This window comes from Salmo salar, chromosome 02 (assembly GCF_965601325.2).
Source record: "Salmo salar chromosome 02, fSalSal1, whole genome shotgun sequence".
Taxonomy (NCBI): Eukaryota; Metazoa; Chordata; class Actinopteri; order Salmoniformes; family Salmonidae; genus Salmo; species Salmo salar.
The window spans coordinates 68,890,001-68,910,000 of NC_138292.1; the positions used below are offsets into that span (position 1 = coordinate 68,890,001).

General features: G+C 47.5%; 1 protein-coding gene across 1 annotated transcript in view; it reads right to left on the reverse strand.

Annotated features, from left to right (window-relative positions):
• Positions 1 to 20,000, reverse strand: part of LOC106590384 (voltage-dependent T-type calcium channel subunit alpha-1I) — a 187,130-nt gene that overhangs the window by 95,570 nt on the left and 71,560 nt on the right. The window contains exons 7-11 of the mRNA XM_082969363.1: positions 18,731 to 19,073; positions 17,133 to 17,225; positions 2,027 to 2,232; positions 1,600 to 1,754; positions 865 to 1,265 (exon numbers count right to left, since the gene is read on the reverse strand). Coding sequence (XP_082825489.1) covers positions 865 to 1,265; positions 1,600 to 1,754; positions 2,027 to 2,232; positions 17,133 to 17,225; positions 18,731 to 19,073 — 1,198 coding nt within the window. The remainder of the gene's footprint in view (positions 1 to 864; positions 1,266 to 1,599; positions 1,755 to 2,026; positions 2,233 to 17,132; positions 17,226 to 18,730; positions 19,074 to 20,000) is intronic.

Consider the following 20,000-nt stretch of genomic DNA (forward strand, 5'->3'; position numbering starts at 1 on the left):
CGTCTCTCTCTCTTTCTCTGTCCCTCGCTCTCTCCAGACACACACACGTGCATGTATGGTAAATCTGTCTGACTAAATGTGTCTGTGTTGTGATTGAAACCTAATCACTATCCCTAACACAGATTTGTCCTATGATGTCATCACTGATGACGCCTCTGATCACCCGCCTGAAAGTCATTGAGGACAGAGTGTGTGTGTGTCTCCTTCATCATGCTCTCTCTCTCCTTCATCATCCTCTCTCTATCTTTAGCATTCTCTGAGACGAGAGACATTTATTTGTTGCCGCGATGGAAGAACAGAGTGGGTGGATGACGGAGTTGAAGTTGGAGAGAGAGAGAGAGAAAGAACGAGGGATGTGGAATGAGGGAGAGAGAGAGAGACTTGAGAAAGATGTGTGTACATAATTGTTGCATTATGGATGTACTATAAAGGGGAGGCTAATATTTCACTGTGTTTCACTGTGACCTTTTCATAGAGGGGTCAAAGAAAGGTCACTATGTGGAGTCTGGATATGGAGAGAGGAGGAAAGCGAGAGGGGTTGACATACAGTATGTAGACTAAAAGAAGAGATGGGGAGAAAAGGGGTGAACATGAGTACATGCAGACAGAAATAGACAGGGAAATAGAGAGAACGACAAAGAGAAATGAAGACGCAAGAGAAAGAGAGAGCCAGCCAGCCAGACAGACAGATGGATAGAGAAAGATAGACAGAGAGAGAGAGAGAGAGAGAGAGAGAGAGAGAGAGAGAGAGAGAGAGAGAACGATAGAAAAAGAAAGAGAGAGCCAGCCAGCCAGACAGACAGATGGATGGATAGAGAAAGATAGAGAGAGAGAGCGAGAGAGAGATGAAGAAGAGATCCATACCTGGTTGTGGTGTTCGATGCCCATACTGATGGTATTGATGAGGATAGCGATCATAATTCCTCTATTGAAGTACTTGCTCTCCACGATCCCCAACAACTTCAACCTCGTCTCCTCCCACAGCTCCCCACACCCCCGCCTACATCCCCCAGAAACCTTAGCGGGAGCCCCGTCTTTCACTTCCTCCTTCCCGGCGCCACATTTGCTGCCCTCCCCGTCCGTCTCTTCCAAAGCTCCTTCCTCCACCTCCAAATTGGCCAGGCTGTCGGCAGGTCCCGCCCCGTCGCTGATTGACAGGGCGACGGTGCAATGAGGGCAGCCGTTGGTGGCGGGGGAGACAGTGAGTTTGATGGAGTCTCCTGGGGAGGCGTGGTCGGGCTTGGTGTGGTGGGGACAGTGGACCGCTGAAAGGGTTCAAATGGGAACATTGGAGATCAAATAAGGGAAAGAAAAAAGAAGCCATTTTCAATTTGACGTCCAACAATTCTCTCTCTCTGTACTCGGGTGTTGAATGTCATAACCTTAGAAAATTAGATGGACATCACAAATACATCTTCTAATGGATCCATTTATTGTTTCCAGTCTGTGTCCTATGAATGTCAAAACCTCCAAAAGATGCAACGATATCACATACTCTCTCTCTCTCTCTCTCTCTCTCTCTCTCTCTCTCTCTCTCTCTCTCTCTCTCTCTCTCTCTCTCTCTCTCTCTCTCTCCCTCCCCCCCTCTTCACCACTCACCCTGTCTGTGCTGCCCTCTCCTCTCCCCACCTCCTTCTCTTCCTCCTCCATTCACGTTCGTCTTCTCTCCTCCTCCTCCTCCTCCTCTGCTTCTCCCTGCTCCTTTCAGCTCCTTGGGCCTCCCCAACAGTCGGTTACAGAGCGCCATGGACCTCCTGTGTATAGAGGCACATTCATGCCAAAACAAATTGAAACATTGGAACATTAAAGGGAAAAGCAATGCACCCGCTGAAGGCCAATGTGTTTTTGTTCAATGGCTTTATTTTTGTTTGTTTTATTTCCAAAATTAACATTTTATTTGGGTATTTTCTAGTTATTTCTACTTGACATTCTCATGTTAAGAAGCACATTACACCATATCAAATCAATTACAGAAATATAAATATTCAAATGTATTTTGGCATGAATGAGCCTCCATACTCCATACCTGCGGGCCTTGCGGAGGACGTGGCAGACCAGCTGGAAGACGGACTCATAGCAGCCTGCTGAGGGCTCAGTCATGCTGGCTAGAGTAGAGGAAGAGTGGGCCTGGGCTCTCTGCTCCTGCATCAGCTGGTGCTCCCGCTGCTTCGTCTCACTGAACTGGGTGGCGATCACCACCAGGCAGAGGTTGATCATGAAGAAAGAACCAATCTTTTGGGCAAACAGGGATATACACAGAGTTAGGGACTCCATCATGAACAGACATGAAAATACACAGAGTTAGAGCAGGAGTAAGTGACCACAGACAGAGGTTGATCGTGAAGAAATAACCAATATGTTGGGCGAGCAAAGATAAACACAGAGTTTGGGACAACCATAATGAAACACAGAGTTAGAGTAGGTGAGGACTGCTTTATTCTCTCTGAACTGAGTGGTGACCAAACAGAGGTTGATCATAACACAATGACCTATCTGGGGGGGTGGACAACCAAAAAGTTTAAAAACACAGTTATACCAGGCATCTGAAAGGCATATCAACTTTGAATTCCAACACCAAGAACAGACAAATGAAGGCTGAACTATACAGGGAGTCTCTGTACATGATAGACTTGGGAAAAGGGATGTGTGATTGTTTTAGATAGGTTAGATAGCTGTGTTAGAAGAAGTGGGAACAGGACGTGTGATTGTTTTAGATAGGTTAGATAGCTGTGTTAGAAGAAGTGGGAACAGGACGTGCGATTGTTTTAGATAGGTTAGATAGCTGTGTTAGAAGAAGTGGGAACAGGACGTGTGATTGTTTTAGATAGGTTAGATAGCTGTGTTAGAAGAAGTGGGAACAGGACGTGTGATTGTTTTAGATAGGTTAGATAGCTGTGTTAGAAGAAGTGGGAACAGGACGTGTGATTGTTTTAGATAGGTTAGATAGCTGTGTTAGAAGAAGTGGGAACATGACGTGCGATTGTTTTAGATAGGTTAGATAGCTGTGTTAGAAGAAGTGGGAACAGGACGTGTGATTGTTTTAGATAGGTTAGATAGCTGTGTTAGAAGAAGTGGGAACAGGACGTGTGATTGTTTTAGATAGGTTAGATAGCTGTGTTAGAAGAAGTGGGAACAGGACGTGTGATTGTTTTAGATAGGTTAAATAGCTGTGTTAGAAGAAGTGGGAACAGCACGTATGACAAGTTGGACGACCACAGTACGACGACTTAGGGAATACTAAATAGAAAAAGCTGTTGTCATCCTGGATAAATAAAAGATGAGAAAGATGACCTTTTAATCTTAGAAAGCCTAAAGAGACATCACAGAGAAATGCTCTGTTGGAAGAGAGAGAGAGAGAGAGAGAAGGAGAAAGGACAGAGTGAGAGCGAAGGAAAAGTTCAGAGAGAGAACATAGAGAGAGAGGGGGGGCAGAGAGAAGAGAGAGAGAGGGAGGGAACATAGAGTGAGAGAGAGAGATAGAGAGTGTGAGAGAGAGAGAGAGTGTGAGAGAGAGCGAGAGAGTGAGTGAGAGAGAGAAAGAGGGAGAGAGAGAGAGAGAAAAAGAGAGGAGGATCAGATAGGACTAGGAGGTTATCAGGGTTTGAATCAGTATTGATCTAAGGAGGGAAGCTATAGGATTTTCTCCTCTCTGTTTCTCCTTTCATGATTGGTTTAGCTCTCTGGACCGGTCCTTGTTCAAGCATTCACACTCGTACCTCTCTCATACTCTGCTTTCTCTCTCCGCCTCTTCTCACTCTCTCTTTCTCTCTCTCTCTCTCCCTCTTTCTTTCTCCAACCCCCTCTCTTTATGTTTCCTCCATTCTCTCTCTCTCTCTCTCTCTCTCCGTCCCTCTCTGTTCTCTCTACGGTTGCAATTGATCTAAACCAGAGCTTTCTGGGGCCGTGGATTCAAATAGTTAGTTTCCATGCCAATTCTGTATGCTCAGGACTGAAATTAAAGTAGGGGGACCCCACAACGATCAGAGAGAGAGGGGATGACAGATGATCACATATTTATACAGAAGCTTCGGTGACAACAGGAGTGGAGAGTACGTGTGTAAGTGGAGGCTGTGGAGGCTGTGTGTATTGTAAACACAGTACATGGGTACTTCACAGAAATAGCTCTGTAAGCCTTGGGTACGACTGTGTGTGTATGTTGGTGGGTGTGTACTGTATAGGCCTACTGTGTGTGTGTGTTTCTGATTTTCACAGCCATATGATTGTCCTGATCCACTTATAGTACAGATACTTGACATTGTGTTGATGATTGTTCCTTTCAGTGATTCTACCCCCTCCCGTCTGGCTGTCTATCTACTCTGATTTACTCCCCTCCCTCTCTCTTTCCCTCTCTTTCTCCCTCTCTCTTTGCCCCCCCCCCCCCCCCCCCTTCACTCTCTACCTTTTCCTGCAGTCTGTCTCATCTGATTTCCCCTCCTTTCCCCATTGGAGTGTAGGAGTGGAGACAAAGCCTTAATGGAAGGGTACTTGTCTGTCTCAGTGTGAAAACGAGAGCGTCTCATCTCCTCAGCATAATAACCTATTGAGATGGAGACGTGTTGCGCAACAGATTAGTGTGAAGATAAGAGCGTCTGCTTGTATTAACTCTGAGACTGAGACATGTCGTAAAGAGGCTGTAGGAAAGGTACAGGATGTGTGTCATTCACGTCCCTGAAAGCATCATTCCAACTACTTGTACTCGATATGTATTAAACACCTTTCTTTGTGTGAAAGCGAGAGCATCATGTTGCATAATAAGCTATGAAAAGACTGCCATGTTGGGTAACAGTGTAAAAGGTATTGGATGCCTATAGGACAAAAGCATCTGCTGAGCATACAGGCTGTACTTATGTTGTTTACAGGAGATGTGTAAAAACAGGAGATGTGTGAAAACCCCAGCAATGTAGCAGTTCTTGACTCAAACCGGTGGGCCTGCCACCTACTACCACACCCCGTTCAAAGGCACTTCCATTGTTTTGTCTTGTCCATTCACCCTCTGAATGGCACACATACACAGTCCATGTCTCAATTGTCTCAAGGCTTAAAAATCCTTCTTTAACCTGTCTCCTCCCCTTCATCTACACTGATTGAAGTGGGTTTAACAAGAGACATCAATAAGGGATCATAGCTTTCACCTGGATTCACCTGGTCAGTCTATGTTATGGAAAGAGCAGGTGTTCCTAATGTTTTGTACACTCCGTGTATACAGTATGTACACTGTTGCATGCTAGAAAGTAATCCCGAAATTCTACTTTACTGAAGACTGTTGAGTGAAGTGAATGAAGGGTTAGCAGATGCTGTATTACCATATTATAAAATGGGTTGTTTGGATCCCGGATGCTGATTGGTTGGAAGCAGGGGGTTATAGCACCACAATCCCTCATTCTCCGGGTAATGCCTGTTAGCAGTTCCATTAGATTTAGAAATGTCCATTTACTGTCCCACAGCCCAGCCAGTCAATTTGTAAACTTAATCTCCCCCGGGGAAAAAAGCATCAAGACAATATTTCCCCATGCTACTAGACAAATATTTGTTTTGGTACAGTACAGCTGTGTCCCTATCAGACCTGTGCAACATGTTGCAGTTTTTTTCTCCAGCGTGCCATGCACATGACATGACGAGACTGACAGCTTCTCTGATCCAGGCCAATTCATTTATCAGCATCAGTATAATGGATGTATTCAAAGTATTGGCAATAGAAACGATAGGTAAAACAAACAAAAATTCCATAGTTTGCTGTCATTTCAGCTGCTTGATGTGATTGTGTGTTAGCCTAGCTATCCTCCATAACTATATGATTGACTTGGAGAAGTAACATTAGCCTAGCTATCCTCCATAGCTATATTATTGACTTGGAGAAGTAACATTAGCCTAGCTATCCTCCATAACTATATTATTTGCTTGACCATTAGCTGGTTGTTGCCTAATTATACATGATTTATTAAATCAATATTTATTGATGTTCGTTTTGCATATTTTTAAATGATTTATTTTATAAATATGTATTGATGTTCTTGTCTCTCGTTATCATTGAACCTCTGCTAGCTAGCTAGCTAGCTCCATGCCAATAATTTGTTTAGCGTAGCAACGTGGAATGACTAGAATGAACGACTGGGTTATACATTTTTTTAGAAACGACTAGCCTGTTTAGTTAGCATCTTCAGAACCTAATAACTAACAACTAGCTTTTGCCAGAACTATATTGTCGGTTGGAAGGATGAAATTAAACATTTTTTTTTTTTTAAATACAGTTTTGAATGAAAACCTTTTTTTTTATGTTGGCAACTGTTCTGTTAAAGCTGTAAGGCCCTCGGCCCTAAGAACAGCCCTTAGTCAGGAGTTATCACACAATAATCCCCGGGTTCTCATGCGTTGTACGGGTTCTCATGCGTTGTACGGGTTCTCATGCATTGAGTGAAGGAACGGTTAAGGCTCTCTTTGCATGTTAGGAAACCATTTCAATAAAAGAGACATTATGAGAGAGAAAGGAAAATGTGTACAGTCATAGTTGAGAGAGAGAGAGAGAGAGAGAGAGAGAGAGAGAGAGAGAGAGAGAGAGAGAGAGAGAGAGACTTTTTGTCTTTCTTTATTGAAACTTTCTCATTTCATAAAAAAAAACTTACCCCCCCTGCAAAATAAAACACCAAAATATATGTACTGCATACATGTACCATACTCACCTTTCCATCTACCACATGATACAAACAAACATCACAATACCCAAAACAACACACCACTTCTACAACCGTATATCCAAAACATCTTCCCCAGCTATACAGACACCCTCCCCAACACACCATATTTACATTTACATTACATTTACATTTAAGTCATTTAGCAGACGCTCTTATCCAGAGCGACTTACAAATTGGTGCATTCACCTTATGATATCCAGTGGAACAACCACTTTACAATAGTGCATCTAAATCTTTTAAGGGGGGGGGTTAGAAGGATTACTTTATCCTATCCTAGGTATTACTTAAAGAGGTGGGGTTTCAGGTGTCTCCGGAAGGTGGTGATTGACTCCGCTGTCCTGGCGTCGTGAGGGAGCTCGTTCCACCATTGGGGTGCCAGAGCAGCGAACAGTTTTGACTGGGCTGAGCGGGAACTGTGCTTCCTCAGAGGTAGGGGGGCCAGCAGGCCAGAGGTGGATGAACGCAGTGCCCTTGTTTGGGTGTAGGGCCTGATCAGAGCCTGAAGGTATGGAGGTGTCGTTCCCTTCACAGCTCCGTAGGCAATCACCATGGTCTTGTAGCGGATGCGAGCTTCAACTGGAAGCCAGTGGAGAGAGCGGAGGAGCGGGGTGACGTGAGAGAACTTGGGAAGGTTGAACACCAGACGGGCTGCGGCGTTCTGGATGAGTTGTAGGGGTTTAATGGCACAGGCAGGGAGCCCAGCCAACAGCGAGTTGCAGTAATCCAGACGGGAGATGACAAGTGCCTGGATTAGGACCTGCGCCGCTTCCTGTGTGAGGCAGGGTCGTACTCTGCGAATGTTGTAGAGCATGAACCTACAGGATCGGGTCACCACCTTGATGTTAGTGGAGAACGACAGGGTGTTGTCCAGGATCACGCCAAGGTTCTTAGCACTCTGGGAGGAGGACACAAGGGAGTTGTCAACCGTGATGGCGAGATCATGGAACGGGCAGTCCTTCCCCGGGAGGAAGAGCAGCTCCGTCTTGCCGAGGTTCAGCTTGAGGTGGTGATCCGTCATCCACACTGATATGTCTGACAGACATGCAGAGATGCGATTCGCCGCCTGGTTATCAGAAGGGGGAAAGGAGAAGATTAATTGTGTGTCGTCTGCATAGCAATGATAGGAGAGACCATGTGAGGATATGACAGAGCCAAGTGACTTGGTGTATAGCGAGAATAGGAGAGGGCCTAGAACAGAGCCCTGGGGGACACCAGTGATGAGAGCGCATGGTGCGGAGACAGATTCTCGCCACGCCACCTGGTAGGAGCGACCTGTCAGGTAGGACGCAATCCAAGCGTGGGCCGCGCCGGAGATGCCCAACCCGGAGAGGGTGGAGAGGAGGATCTGATGGTTCACAGTATCAAAGGCAGCAGATAGGTCTAGAAGGATGAGAGCAGAGGAGAGAGAGTTAGCTTTAGCAGTGCGGAGAGCCTCCGTGACACAGAGAAGAGCAGTCTCAGTTGAATGCCCAGTCTTGAAACCTGACTGATTAGGATCAAGAAGGTCATTCTGAGAGAGATAGCAGGAGAGCTGGCCAAGGACGGCACGTTCAAGAGTTTTGGAGAGAAAAGAAAGAAGGGATACTGGTCTGTAGTTGTTGACATCGGAGGGATCAAGTGTAGGTTTTTTCAGAAGGGGTGCAACTCTCGCTCTCTTGAAGACGGAAGGGACGTATCCAGCGGTCAAGGATGAGTTGATGAGCGAGGTGAGGTAGGGGAGAAGGTCTACGGAAATGGTCTGGAGAAGAGAGGAGGGGATAGGGTCAAGTGGGCAGGTTGTTGGGCGGCCGGCCGTCACAAGACGCGAGATTTCATCTGGAGAAAGAGGGGAGAAAGAGGTCAAAGCACAGGGTAGGGCAGTGTGAGCAGGACCAGCGGTGTCGTTTGACTTAGCAAACGAGGATCGGATATCGTCAACCTTCTTTTCAAAATGGTTGACGAAGTCATCCGCAGAGAGGGAGGAGGGGGGGGGGAGGGGGAGGAGGATTCAGGAGGGAGGAGAAGGTAGCAAAGAGCTTCCTAGGGTTAGAGGCAGATGCTTGGAATTTAGAGTGGTAGAAAGTGGCTTTAGCAGCAGAGACAGAAGAGGAGAATGTAGAGAGGAGGGAGTGAAAGGATGCCAGGTCCGCAGGGAGGCGAGTTTTCCTCCATTTACGCTCGGCTGCCCGGAGCCCTGTTCTGTGAGCTCGTAGTGAGTCGTCGAGCCACGGAGCAGGAGGGGAGGACCGAGCCGGCCTGGAGGATAGGGGACAGAGAAAATCAAAGGATGCAGAAAGGGAGGAGAGGAGGGTTGAGGAGGCAGAATCAGGAGATAGGTTGGAGAAGGTTTGAGCAGAGGGAAGAGATGATAGGATGGAAGAGGAGAGAGTAGCGGGAGAGAGAGAGCGAAGGTTGGGACGGCGCAATACCATCCGAGTAGGGGCAGAGTGAGAAGTGTTGGATGAGAGCAAGAGGGAAAAGGATACAAGGTAGTGGTCGGAGATTTGGAGGGGAGTTGCAATGAGATTAGTGGAAGAACAGCATCTAGTAAAGATGAGGTCAAGCGTATTGCCTGCCTTGTGAGTAGGGGGGGAAGGTGAGAGGGTGAGGTCAAAAGAGGAGAGGAGTGGAAAGAAGGAGGCAGAGAGGAATGAGTCAAAGGTAGACGTGGGGAGGTTAAAGTCACCCAGAACTGTGAGAGGTGAGCCATCTTCAGGAAAGGAACTTATCAAGGCGTCAAGCTCATTGATGAACTCTCCAAGGGAACCTGGAGGGCGATAAATGATAAGGATGTTAAGCTTGAAAGGGCTGGTAACTGTGACAGCATGGAATTCAAATGAGGAGATAGACATATGGGTCAGGGGAGAAAGAGAGAATGTCCACTTGGGAGAGATGAGGATTCCAGTGCCACCACCCCGCTGGCTCGATGCTCTAGGGGTATGCGAGAACACGTGGGCAGACGAAGAGAGAGCAGTAGGAGTAGCAGTGTTATCTGTGGTAATCCATGTTTCCGTCAGCGCCAGGAAGTCTAGGGACTGGAGGGTAGCATAGGCTGAGATGAACTCAGCCTTGTTGGCTGCAGACCGGCAGTTCCAGAGGCTGCCGGAGACCTGGAACTCCACGTGGGTCGTGCGCGCTGGGACCACCAGGTTAGAGTGGCAGCGGCCACGCGGTGTGAAGCGTTTGTATGGCCTGTGCAGAGGGGAGAGAACAGGGATAGACAGACACATAGTTGACAAGCTACAGAAGTGTTGTTACTTGTATTATTGTCTCTTGTGTCTTTAGAGAACTGTTTCACTTTGATATCCTTTTTCTTCTGTCCTGATTTTCTCTTTCTTTTCTTCTGTTAACTAGATATTCTTTGTTGTTCTTCGTTAGCTAGCTAGCTTCTTCCAAAAGAGTCCCTAGCAACTGCTTAGCAACTGGTAAACAATTCAGCTAGCTAAGATAACGACAATTTTATGAAAAATTGTTATTTTTCAAAAGCCTATCTTCTTTGTTTGTTGCTTGTTTTTTCTCCTCTTCAGTCTTGCAGTTTTCTTTTGCTTTTTCCGATGTACTTCACTCTATCTATCTATCTATCTATCTATCTATCTATCTATCTATCTATCTATCTATCTATCTATCTATCTATCTATCTATCTATCTATCTATCTATCTATCTATCTATCTATCTATCTATCTATCTATCTATCTATCTATCTATCTATCTATCTATCTATCTATCTCCATATCACCTGAAACATCTTCGGCAGCTATACAGACAGCACCTCAAAACACCATATCTCCTGAAACATCTTCCCCAGCTATACAGACAGCCCCCCAATACACCATATCTCCTGAAACATCTTCCCCAGCTATACAGACAGCCCCCCCAACACACCATATCTCCTGAAACATCTTCCCCAGCTATACAGACAACCCCCCCAACACACCATATCACCTGAAACATCTTCCCCAGCTATACAGACAGCCCCCCAACACACCATATCTCCTGAAACATCTTCCCCAGCTATACAAACAGCCCCCCAACACACCATATCTCCTGAAACATCTTCCCCAGCTATACAGACAGCCCCCCAACACACCATATCTCCTGAAACATCTTCCCCAGCTATACAGACAGCCCCCCAACACACCATATCTCCTGAAACATCTTCCCCAGCTTTACAGACAGCCCCCCAACACACCATATCTCCTGAAACATCTTCCCCAGCTATACAGACAGCCCCCCAACATACCATATCTCCTGAAACATCTTCCACAGCTATACAGACAGCCCCCCCAACACACCATATCACCTGAAACATCTTCCCCAGCTATACAGACAGCCCCCCAACACACCATATCTCCTGAAACATCTTCCCCAGCTTTACAGACAGCCCCCAAACACACCATATCTCCTGAAACATCTTCCCCAGCTATACAGACAGCCCCCCAACATACCATATCTCCTGAAACATCTTCCCCAGCTATACAGACAGCCCCCCCAACACACCATATCACCTGAAACATCTTCCCCAGCTATACAGACAGCCCCCCAACACACCATATCTCCTGAAACATCTTCCCCAGCTATACAGACAGCCCCCCAACACACCATATCACCTGAAACATCTTCCCCAGCTATACAGACAGCCCCCCAACACACCATATCTCCTGAAACATCTTCCCCAGCTATACAGACAGCCCCCCAACACACCATATCTCCTGAAACATCTTCCCCAGCTATACAGACCCCCCCCCAACACACCATATCACCTGAAACATCTTCCCCAGCTATACAGACAGCCCCCCAACACACCATATCTCCTGAAACATCTTCCCCAGCTATACAGACAGCCCCCCAACACACCATATCTCCTGAAACATCTTCCCCAGCTATACAGACAGCCCCCCAACACGCCATATCTCCTGAAACATCTCCACACTTTTATCATTCTATGGTACTCAAACTCAACCCAAACTCAACCATCCAATTAAACAATAGTAAAGGGTCTGTTATCCCCCCACCTTTGACCCTGTTCCTCCTTGTTAGCCAAATAGATAACTTTGCCTGAGCAAACAGAAAATTCAACAAAACACATTTGGCCTTCTCCTTGCTCGAATACCTGTATCCCATTATAAACACCCCAACAGTAAAAACCTCCCCCAACCTCTCACACAGACATTACAACAGAGACATTAGTGACATTAACCTGGTGCACACAGAACACATGAATCACAGTTTCTTTCATCACACAGAAAGGACACCCCTGTAACGGCTGTCTTCAGAAATGAACCAAGGCGCAGCAGGTATGTGAATACTCATATTTAATTACCCAACAAAAGGAGTAAAGCATCCACAGGAAACAATAAACACGACAGCAACAACAGTTTGCAGGCTAAAAAACACAGTGCAAAACAACCACCCACAACCCCAAAGAAAAACACACACACCTATATAGGACTTCCAATCAAAGGCAACTCCACACACCTGCCTTCAATTGGAAGTCCCAATCACCAACCCAACATTTAACAAACACAAACCACCTGGCACATCCTGACCAAGACTAACACAATTACGCCCTCTGCTGGTCAGGACGTGACAGTACCCCCCCCCCCCCCCCTCAAGGTGCAGACCCCGGGATGCACCTAAAAAAAGATAACACAAGGAAATCCCCAATACCCCAACAAAACCAACAAACAATAACCCCTAAACAATAAGGGAGGGAAGGGAGGGTGGCTGCCGTCACCGACAACACTGTGCTACACCCTCCCTCCCCAACCCACCTATCCTGGAGGTGGCTCAGGTGCAGGACGTGGACCTCGCTCCATCTTCGACGTCGCCCACTTTGGTGGCGCCGATAGCTGCGCCGGGCAGACGGGCCACTCGGGCTGACCCTGGCAGACGGACCACTCGGGCTGGGTCGGAAGGCAGGAGGGCCACTCGGGCTGGGCCGGAGGGCAGGAGGGCCACTCGGGCTGGGCCGGAGGGCAGGAGGGCCACTCGGGCTGGGCCGGAGGGCAGGAGGGCCACTTGGGCTGGGCCGGAGGGCAGGAGGGCCACTCGGGCTGGGCCGGAGGACAGGCAGGGAACCCTGGCAGATCCGGGCAGGCGGGCACCTCTGGCAGAACCGGGGCGCTGGGGAACCTGCCACATCCTGACCAAGACTAACACAATTACGCCCTCTGCTGGTCAGGACGTGACAACCCCTGCCCGATTCCCGGTTCAAACCATGCCAACCAGCTGTTAGTGGCCAGGGCTCCATGTAGAACCCTCCACTGGAGGTCCCCTGACCTCTTTGGTACTGGGGGTTTGTAGAGGCCCCTCCATCTAAAACCCACCATACTCCCTGCCCCACATACCCCCTGCCACTGATGCGCCTTCACTCCTGTTAGGCTCCTAATGTTCCTCACCTTAACACAGAGGTTGTAGAGGGCTTTACCTTCCACCCCTTCAAACTCCCCCAGGCTCGGAGTGTTAAAATCTAACAAATCTTCCAGACCCCCTTGCCAGTCCCCGGTCTCTGCCGTCACCTGCAATGGCGGATTACTTGGTGGCCCCTCCCCCTTTGGCCGCTCAATCACCCCCCTTACCGGCTCAGACAGTGCCTCCTGGACCTTCTCCAGGAATCTCTCCAGCAGCCTAAGAGACGTTATTCCTGTTTGTTGTGCCAGGACTTCCGGGGTTTTCTACCCCTCCTCTCCCAGCAGTCTCAGGTCACCCAGCCTTAGTAAACCCGCTGCCATCAGTTGCCTCTGCAGGGTGGCCGACTGAACCGATCTCAAAGGGATGGCTGGGTTGTGGAAGATAGGCTCCTCCCATACCCACAGCCCAGGCTGTGGGTATTCATTCCAATCATTTTAAAGTTAACAGCAGGTATTTTGCATGTAAGTTTAAGTATTTTGATATCTTCACAAATCTACAAAACAGCCGTTTTACATCCTGGCACAAAATATTTTTGCTTTGTCATGATGGGGTATTGTGTGTAGATTGATGAGAAGGAAAAAAAACAATTTTATCAATTTTAGGGCTGTAATGTATAAGGCTGTAATGTAAAAAAATGTGGAAAAAGTCAAGGGTTCTGAATACTTTCTTTTTTTTAGCAGCTGCCAGGCCCTCAGCACTGCAGAGCAAAAGCCAGAGAGACCTCCTGTACTCAGCCTCTCCAGCTTCATGAGGAACAGCTGCCGGTCCAACCCTAATCCACCAGCTCTCCTCAGCAGTGCGCATGCTGGTTCCCTCCAGCCAACATCAGTATGGTACAGCAGTCTCAGCACCGCCTTTAGCCGGAAAGCAGCCACCCTGCTCTCCAGTTCGACCAGGCCCTGTCCTCCTTCGTGGACGGTCATGTACAACACTGCCGCCCTCAGCCAGTGATGGCCCGACCAGAAGAAGTCCACCAGCTTGCGTTGCAGGTCTGCGAGCAGACCAGCGGGGGGGTTGAGGACAGCCAGTTTATGCCACAGGGAAGATGCCACCAGGTTGTTGATTATCAGCACCCTCCCTCTATATGACACTTGGGACAGGATCCACCTCACCTGGCCAGTTTTGACACCACTGCCTGTGACAGCCCCTCCGAGTTCTTCCTGACCCACTTCTCCGAGCCCAGGTACACCCCCAACACTTTAAGCCCTTCACAACCCCACTGCAAACCCCCTGGAAGCAGAGGAGGGGCCCTATCTCCCCATGCCCCACATAACAGAGCTTTGCTCTTGCCCCAGTTCACCTTAGCTGAAGAAGCTCCCTCGTACACCTTCAGACTAGTCTCTAGTGCCTGCATATCCTGACCATCCCTGACCATTACAGAAACGTCATCTGCACACGCTGACACTGCTATGCCTGTCCAGCACATCCATGCCTGTCCAGCACACTCCCTGCAGTCTCCTGCGTAGCAGTCCCAAAAAAGGCTCAATGGCTAATGTGTATAACCACTAGCCTACTAACCAAATTTGCTATTTTCATGAACACAACCACAGCTTTGTTCATTCTGGAAGCAGAATGTATAAATTCAGCTCCTACCTGTTCACCGACCGCGAGCAGAACCTCCTCCACCTTAACTCCATTCTCAGGAACACACCTGAATCCATGCCGTATCAACAGCATCTCCTCCATCTTAACTCCATTCTCAGGAACACACCTGAATCCATGTCGTATCAACAGCCTCTCCTCCATCTTAACTCCATTCTCAGGAACACACCTGAATCCATGTCGTATCGACAGCATCTCCTCCATCTTAACTCCATTCTCAGGAACACACCTGAATCCATGTCGTATCGACAGCGTCTCCTCGGCGCTAGGCTGAGGAGCCATCACGCACACCGCACCTTCCAAACCCCAGGAAACTAACTCTGTCCTCTTCCACCCTAACTTTGAAAAACCTGTGGATACCGCTGAAACAAATAGTGCATTAACCTTCCACCATAGAAAATAAAATGGAAAGAAAAGACCAAGAACAGAATCAAGAAAGTTAGTTAGGACGGAGCCCTCTACACCAGAGAGAGAGAGAGAGAGAGAGAGAGAGAGAGAGAGAGAGAGAGAGAGAGAGAGAGAGAGAGAGAGAGAGAGAGAGAGAGAGAGAGAGAGACTGAGTGTCTAGAGGTGTTGGGTTCATAAATCCCAGACTAACTGTCTGTCTGGTAAATAAACATAATGAGTGATGAGTGTTTGTAGCTTGGAGCCAACGGGTGGCCAGGGGACAAACGGTAAACCAGTATAGAGGTCCAGTTGAACGTATGTGTGTGTGTGTGTGTGTGTGTGTGTGTGTGTGTGTGTGTGTGTGTGTGTGTGTGTGTGTGTGTGTGTGTGTGTGTGTGTGTGTGAGACTGACCTAAATCTACAGATGAATCACCCCCTTTCATTCTCCAACCGTGACACCACACCAGACAGACAGACAGTGTGTGTGTGTGTGTGTGTGTGTGTGTGTGTGTGTGTGTGTGTGTGTGTGTGTGTGTGTGTGTGTGTGTGTGTGAGAGACTGGATGCGAGCCTAATCCCCAGGTGGTCTGAGCATCCAATAATAATCCTTCTCTATTACCGTGCTGATATCATCTCTGATATGGAACTGAGAGAGAGAGAGAGAGAGAGAGAGAGAGAGAGAGAGAGAGAGAGAGAGAGAGAGAGAGAGAGAGAGAGAGAGACATTGTCCTGCGGCCGATTTGTAAATGAGTTAGACGGAAACGTGTGTGTGTGTGTATGCATCTTTGCCTGCGTGTGTGTGTGTTTGGGTGTGTGTCTGTGTGTGTGTTTGGGTGTGTGCCTGTGTGTGTGTTTGGGAGCATGCCTGTGTGTGTGTTTGTGTCACGTCCTGACCAGTGAAAAGGGTCATTTGCCATAGTAGAATGGTCAGGGCATGGCAGGGGGGTTGTTTTGTGTGTTTTGGGGTTTGTTTATTTCTAGGGGAATTTGTTCTAGTTTTCTATTTCTATGTTTCGTTTTCCATGTTTGGCCGAGTATGGTTTCCAATCAGAGGCAGGTGTCTTTCGTTGTCTCTGATTGGAGGCCATACTTAGGCAGCCTGTTTTTCCTTTGGGGTTTTGTGGGTGGTTATTTTCTGTTTAGTTGTTGTCCCTGACGGAACTGTTGGTCGTTTGTTATTTTTGTAAAGTGTATTTCATTAAATAATTAAGAATGAGCAGTATCCACGCTGCGCCTTGGTCAATTCAATACGACGCCTGTGACAGTTTGGGAGCATGCCCGTGTGTGTGTGTGTGTGTGTGTGTGTGTGTGTGTGTGTGTGTGTGTGTGTGTGTGTGTGTGTGTGTGTGTGTGTGTGTGTGTGTGTGTGTGTGTGTTTGGGAGCATGCCTGTGTGTGTGTGTGTTTGGGTGCGTGCCTGTGTGTGTGTGTTTGGGTGCGTGCCTGTGTGTGTGTAATATGACTGACTTGTGATCTTGGTGTGCTGCTGCAGGGAGGGGTGTGTTGCCTAGGCAACCAAAGACTTGTTTGCTACAACACCTTGCTTGTTTCAGCAAGTAGCAACAAACTTTCATCATGTTGCTAAGAGTCCATGTTACCACAGAAACTGAGTTAACACATGAATGCCCGGCGTCCCGTCTTCAGTCAGCTGTTTGTGTGTGTGAGAGACTGACACAAACAACATCTTTGTTTTTACAGTTATATTATTTTCATGACGCCGTTGGTTACACAGTTATACGGTAAATGTGCAAGCCCTACTCGTGTCTGCATACCTGTGTGTGTGTGTATGCATTTGTGTGTGTGTGTGTGTGTGTGTGTGTGTGCATTGTGTGATTGTGTGTGTGTGTGCATTGTGTGCATGTGTGTGTATGTTTGTGTGCATTGCGTGTGTGTGTATGCATTGTGTGTGTGTACATTGTGTGTGTGTGTGTGTGTGTGTGTGTGTGTGTGTGTGTGTGTGTGTGTGTGTGTGTGTGTGTGTGTGTGTGTGTGTGTGTGTGTGTGTGTGTGTGTGTGTGTGTGTGTGTGTGTGTGTGCATTGCGTGTGTTTGTGTGTACTTACGATGATGAGCAGTATAAAGTAGATGAAGTTGTAGAAGGAGTGAGCATCCATGACATAGTACATGATCTCTACCCAGCCTTCCAGAGTGATCACCTGGAGAGGAACACACACACACACACACACACACAAAACACATCTCTAAGTCTCAGACATTTCACCAAGACGTATCTAAGTCTCAGACATTTCACCAAGACGAAGCTCAGTTTGTCCTTCTACAGATCAGCGAGATCAGTCGCCCTCCTGTTGACCTAGACTAGAGAACATCGTCTGATAACATCCGCTTCCTGATTCATTTCCCCACTAAAAGTCACACAGAGGAGAGCTCTCTCTCTCTCTGTAATGTAATCAGATAATCAGATAGCAAGCCAATTACAGAGTGTATATCTCACCATCACCTAATCACTACTGTCAGATACTTCACTACTGCTGGAGGACTACAAGGCATGCAGGCTGTTGTTCCAGACCAGCATACATTATTCACCTCACTACTGCTGGAGGACTACAAGGCGTACAGGCTGTTGTTCCAGACCAGCATACATTATTCACTTCACTACTGCTGGAGGACTACAAGGCGTGCAGGCTGTTGTTCCAGACCAGCATACATTATTCACTTCACTACTGCTGGAGGACTACAAGGCATGCAGGCTGTTGTTCCAGACCAGCATACATTATTCACTTCATTACAGCAAGTAGATATCTTGTCATGACCTAATCACTATGGTAACCTCTACTCTATCTTGTCGTGATCTAATCACTATGGTAACCTCTACTCTATCTTGTCGTGACCTAATCACTATGGTAACCTCTGCTCTATCTTGTCATGACCTAATCACTATGGTAACCTCTACTCTATCTTGTCGTGACCTAATCACTATGGTAACCTCTACTCTATCTTGTCGTGACCTAATCACTATGGTAACCTCTACTCTATCTCGACGTACTCCTGACCTATACTTCAGGGCTGGGACAACTCTAGTCTAAGAGGACTGGCACGGTGTGCAGGCGTTTGTTCCAGCCCAGTGCCAACGTGCACTAACACACCTGATCAGACTAACTATGATCTAAATAAAAGTGAAATCATGCATATCAGTGCTGGGTGGGAACAAATGTTTGCAAACTGCAGCCCTCCAGTACAGGGATTTGATCTGGGCTCTACTTTAACCAATACAGCTCCCTAGACAGTGCAATGACATACGATATGACACATTTTAGTCACCTTTCCCCGACCTACATTGACTAACCTGTAGCCCTGCACACTGACTCGGTACCGGTACCCCCTGTAAATAGCCTTGTTATTGTTATTTTATTTTGTAACTTTTTATAAAATATTTTCTTTACAAAATTTTAGAACTGCATTGTTGGTTAGGGGATTTTAAGTAAGCATTTCACTGTAAGGTCTGAACCTGTTGTATTCGGCGCATGTGACAAATACAATTTGATTTGATTTGATTTTCACATCAATAGAAAAAGAGAGCGAGAGAAAGCAAGCTAGGCAGGTGTAGAGAGAGACACGTTGTGGTGCATATCTAGCCACATCAGCTCACAAAGCTCAACCAATACAAATGAAGAAAGTCCAAACCAACCAATCAAAGCCCTACCTGAAAGATGACGATCCAAGCGTAGGCGATATTGTCAAAGTTGATGGCTCCTTTATGTGGGTTGCTGTGGCCCGTGTGACAGCGTGTGTAATACTGGTTCCAGTTGATGCACAGTCCAGGCCCGCTCACTGACCCGTTAACCAGGGGTTCAGGGCTCAGACCCAAACCCTGTCTGTGTGTCACATCGTCCTTGTCCAGGCAGCAGGTGCGTCCTAGTTCTCGGCGGGCCGGGACGTCGGTGCACGCCATGATGCCGTTGTCCTGGGCAAGAGAGCAGATGAAGGGTCGCTCATCATCCTCGTCTGCCATGTAGTATGGGCGAGGCAGGGAGATGTCCTTAGAACTGAGGAGGAGAGAGGGATGGAGAGGAGGAGAGACGGATGGAGAGGAGGAGAGACACTGTCTGTGATTTATTTAGAATTCAAGGCAACTTTAACCAGCATGGCTACCACAGTATTCTGCCATGTCACGGCATCCTATTTGGTTTGCACTTAGTGGGACTATCATTTGTTTTTCAACAGGACAATGACCCAACACACCTCCAGGCTGTGTAAGGGCTATTTGACCAAGAAGGAGAGTGATGTAGTACTGCATCAGATGACCTGGCCTCCACAATCACCCATCTTCAACCCAATTGAGATGGTTTGGGATGAGTTGGACCTCTGAGTGAAGGAAAAACAGCCAACAAGTGCTCAGCATATGTGGGAACTTCTTCAAGACCGTTGGAAAAGCATTCCAGGTGAAACTGGTTGAGAGAATGCCAAGAGTGTGCAAAGCTGTCATCAAGGCAAAGGGTTGGCTACTTTGAAGAATCTTAAATATAAAATACATTTTGATTTGTTTAACACTTTTTTGGTTACTACTTGATTTCATATGTGCTATTTCCTAGTTTTGTTGTCTTCACTATTATTCTACAATGTAGAAAATAGCAAAAATAAAGAAAAATCCTTGAAGGTGTAGGTGTGTCCAAATGTTTGACTGGTACTGTAAGTCAAGCTTAGGAGGGGAGGGACAGGGAGATGACTGTAGAGCTGGAGGAGAGAGGGATAGGGGGAAGGGAGAGGAGGGGAGGGACAGGGAGATGACTGTAGAGCTGGTGGAGAGAGGGATAGGGGGAAGGGAGAGGAGGGGAGGGACAGGGAGATGACTGTAGAGCTGGTGGAGAGAGGGATAGGGGGTGGGAGAGAAGGAGGGGGAGGGACAGGGAGATGACTGTAGAGCTGGAGGAGAGAGGGATGGGGGGGTGGGAGAGGAGGGGGCCATACCTGAT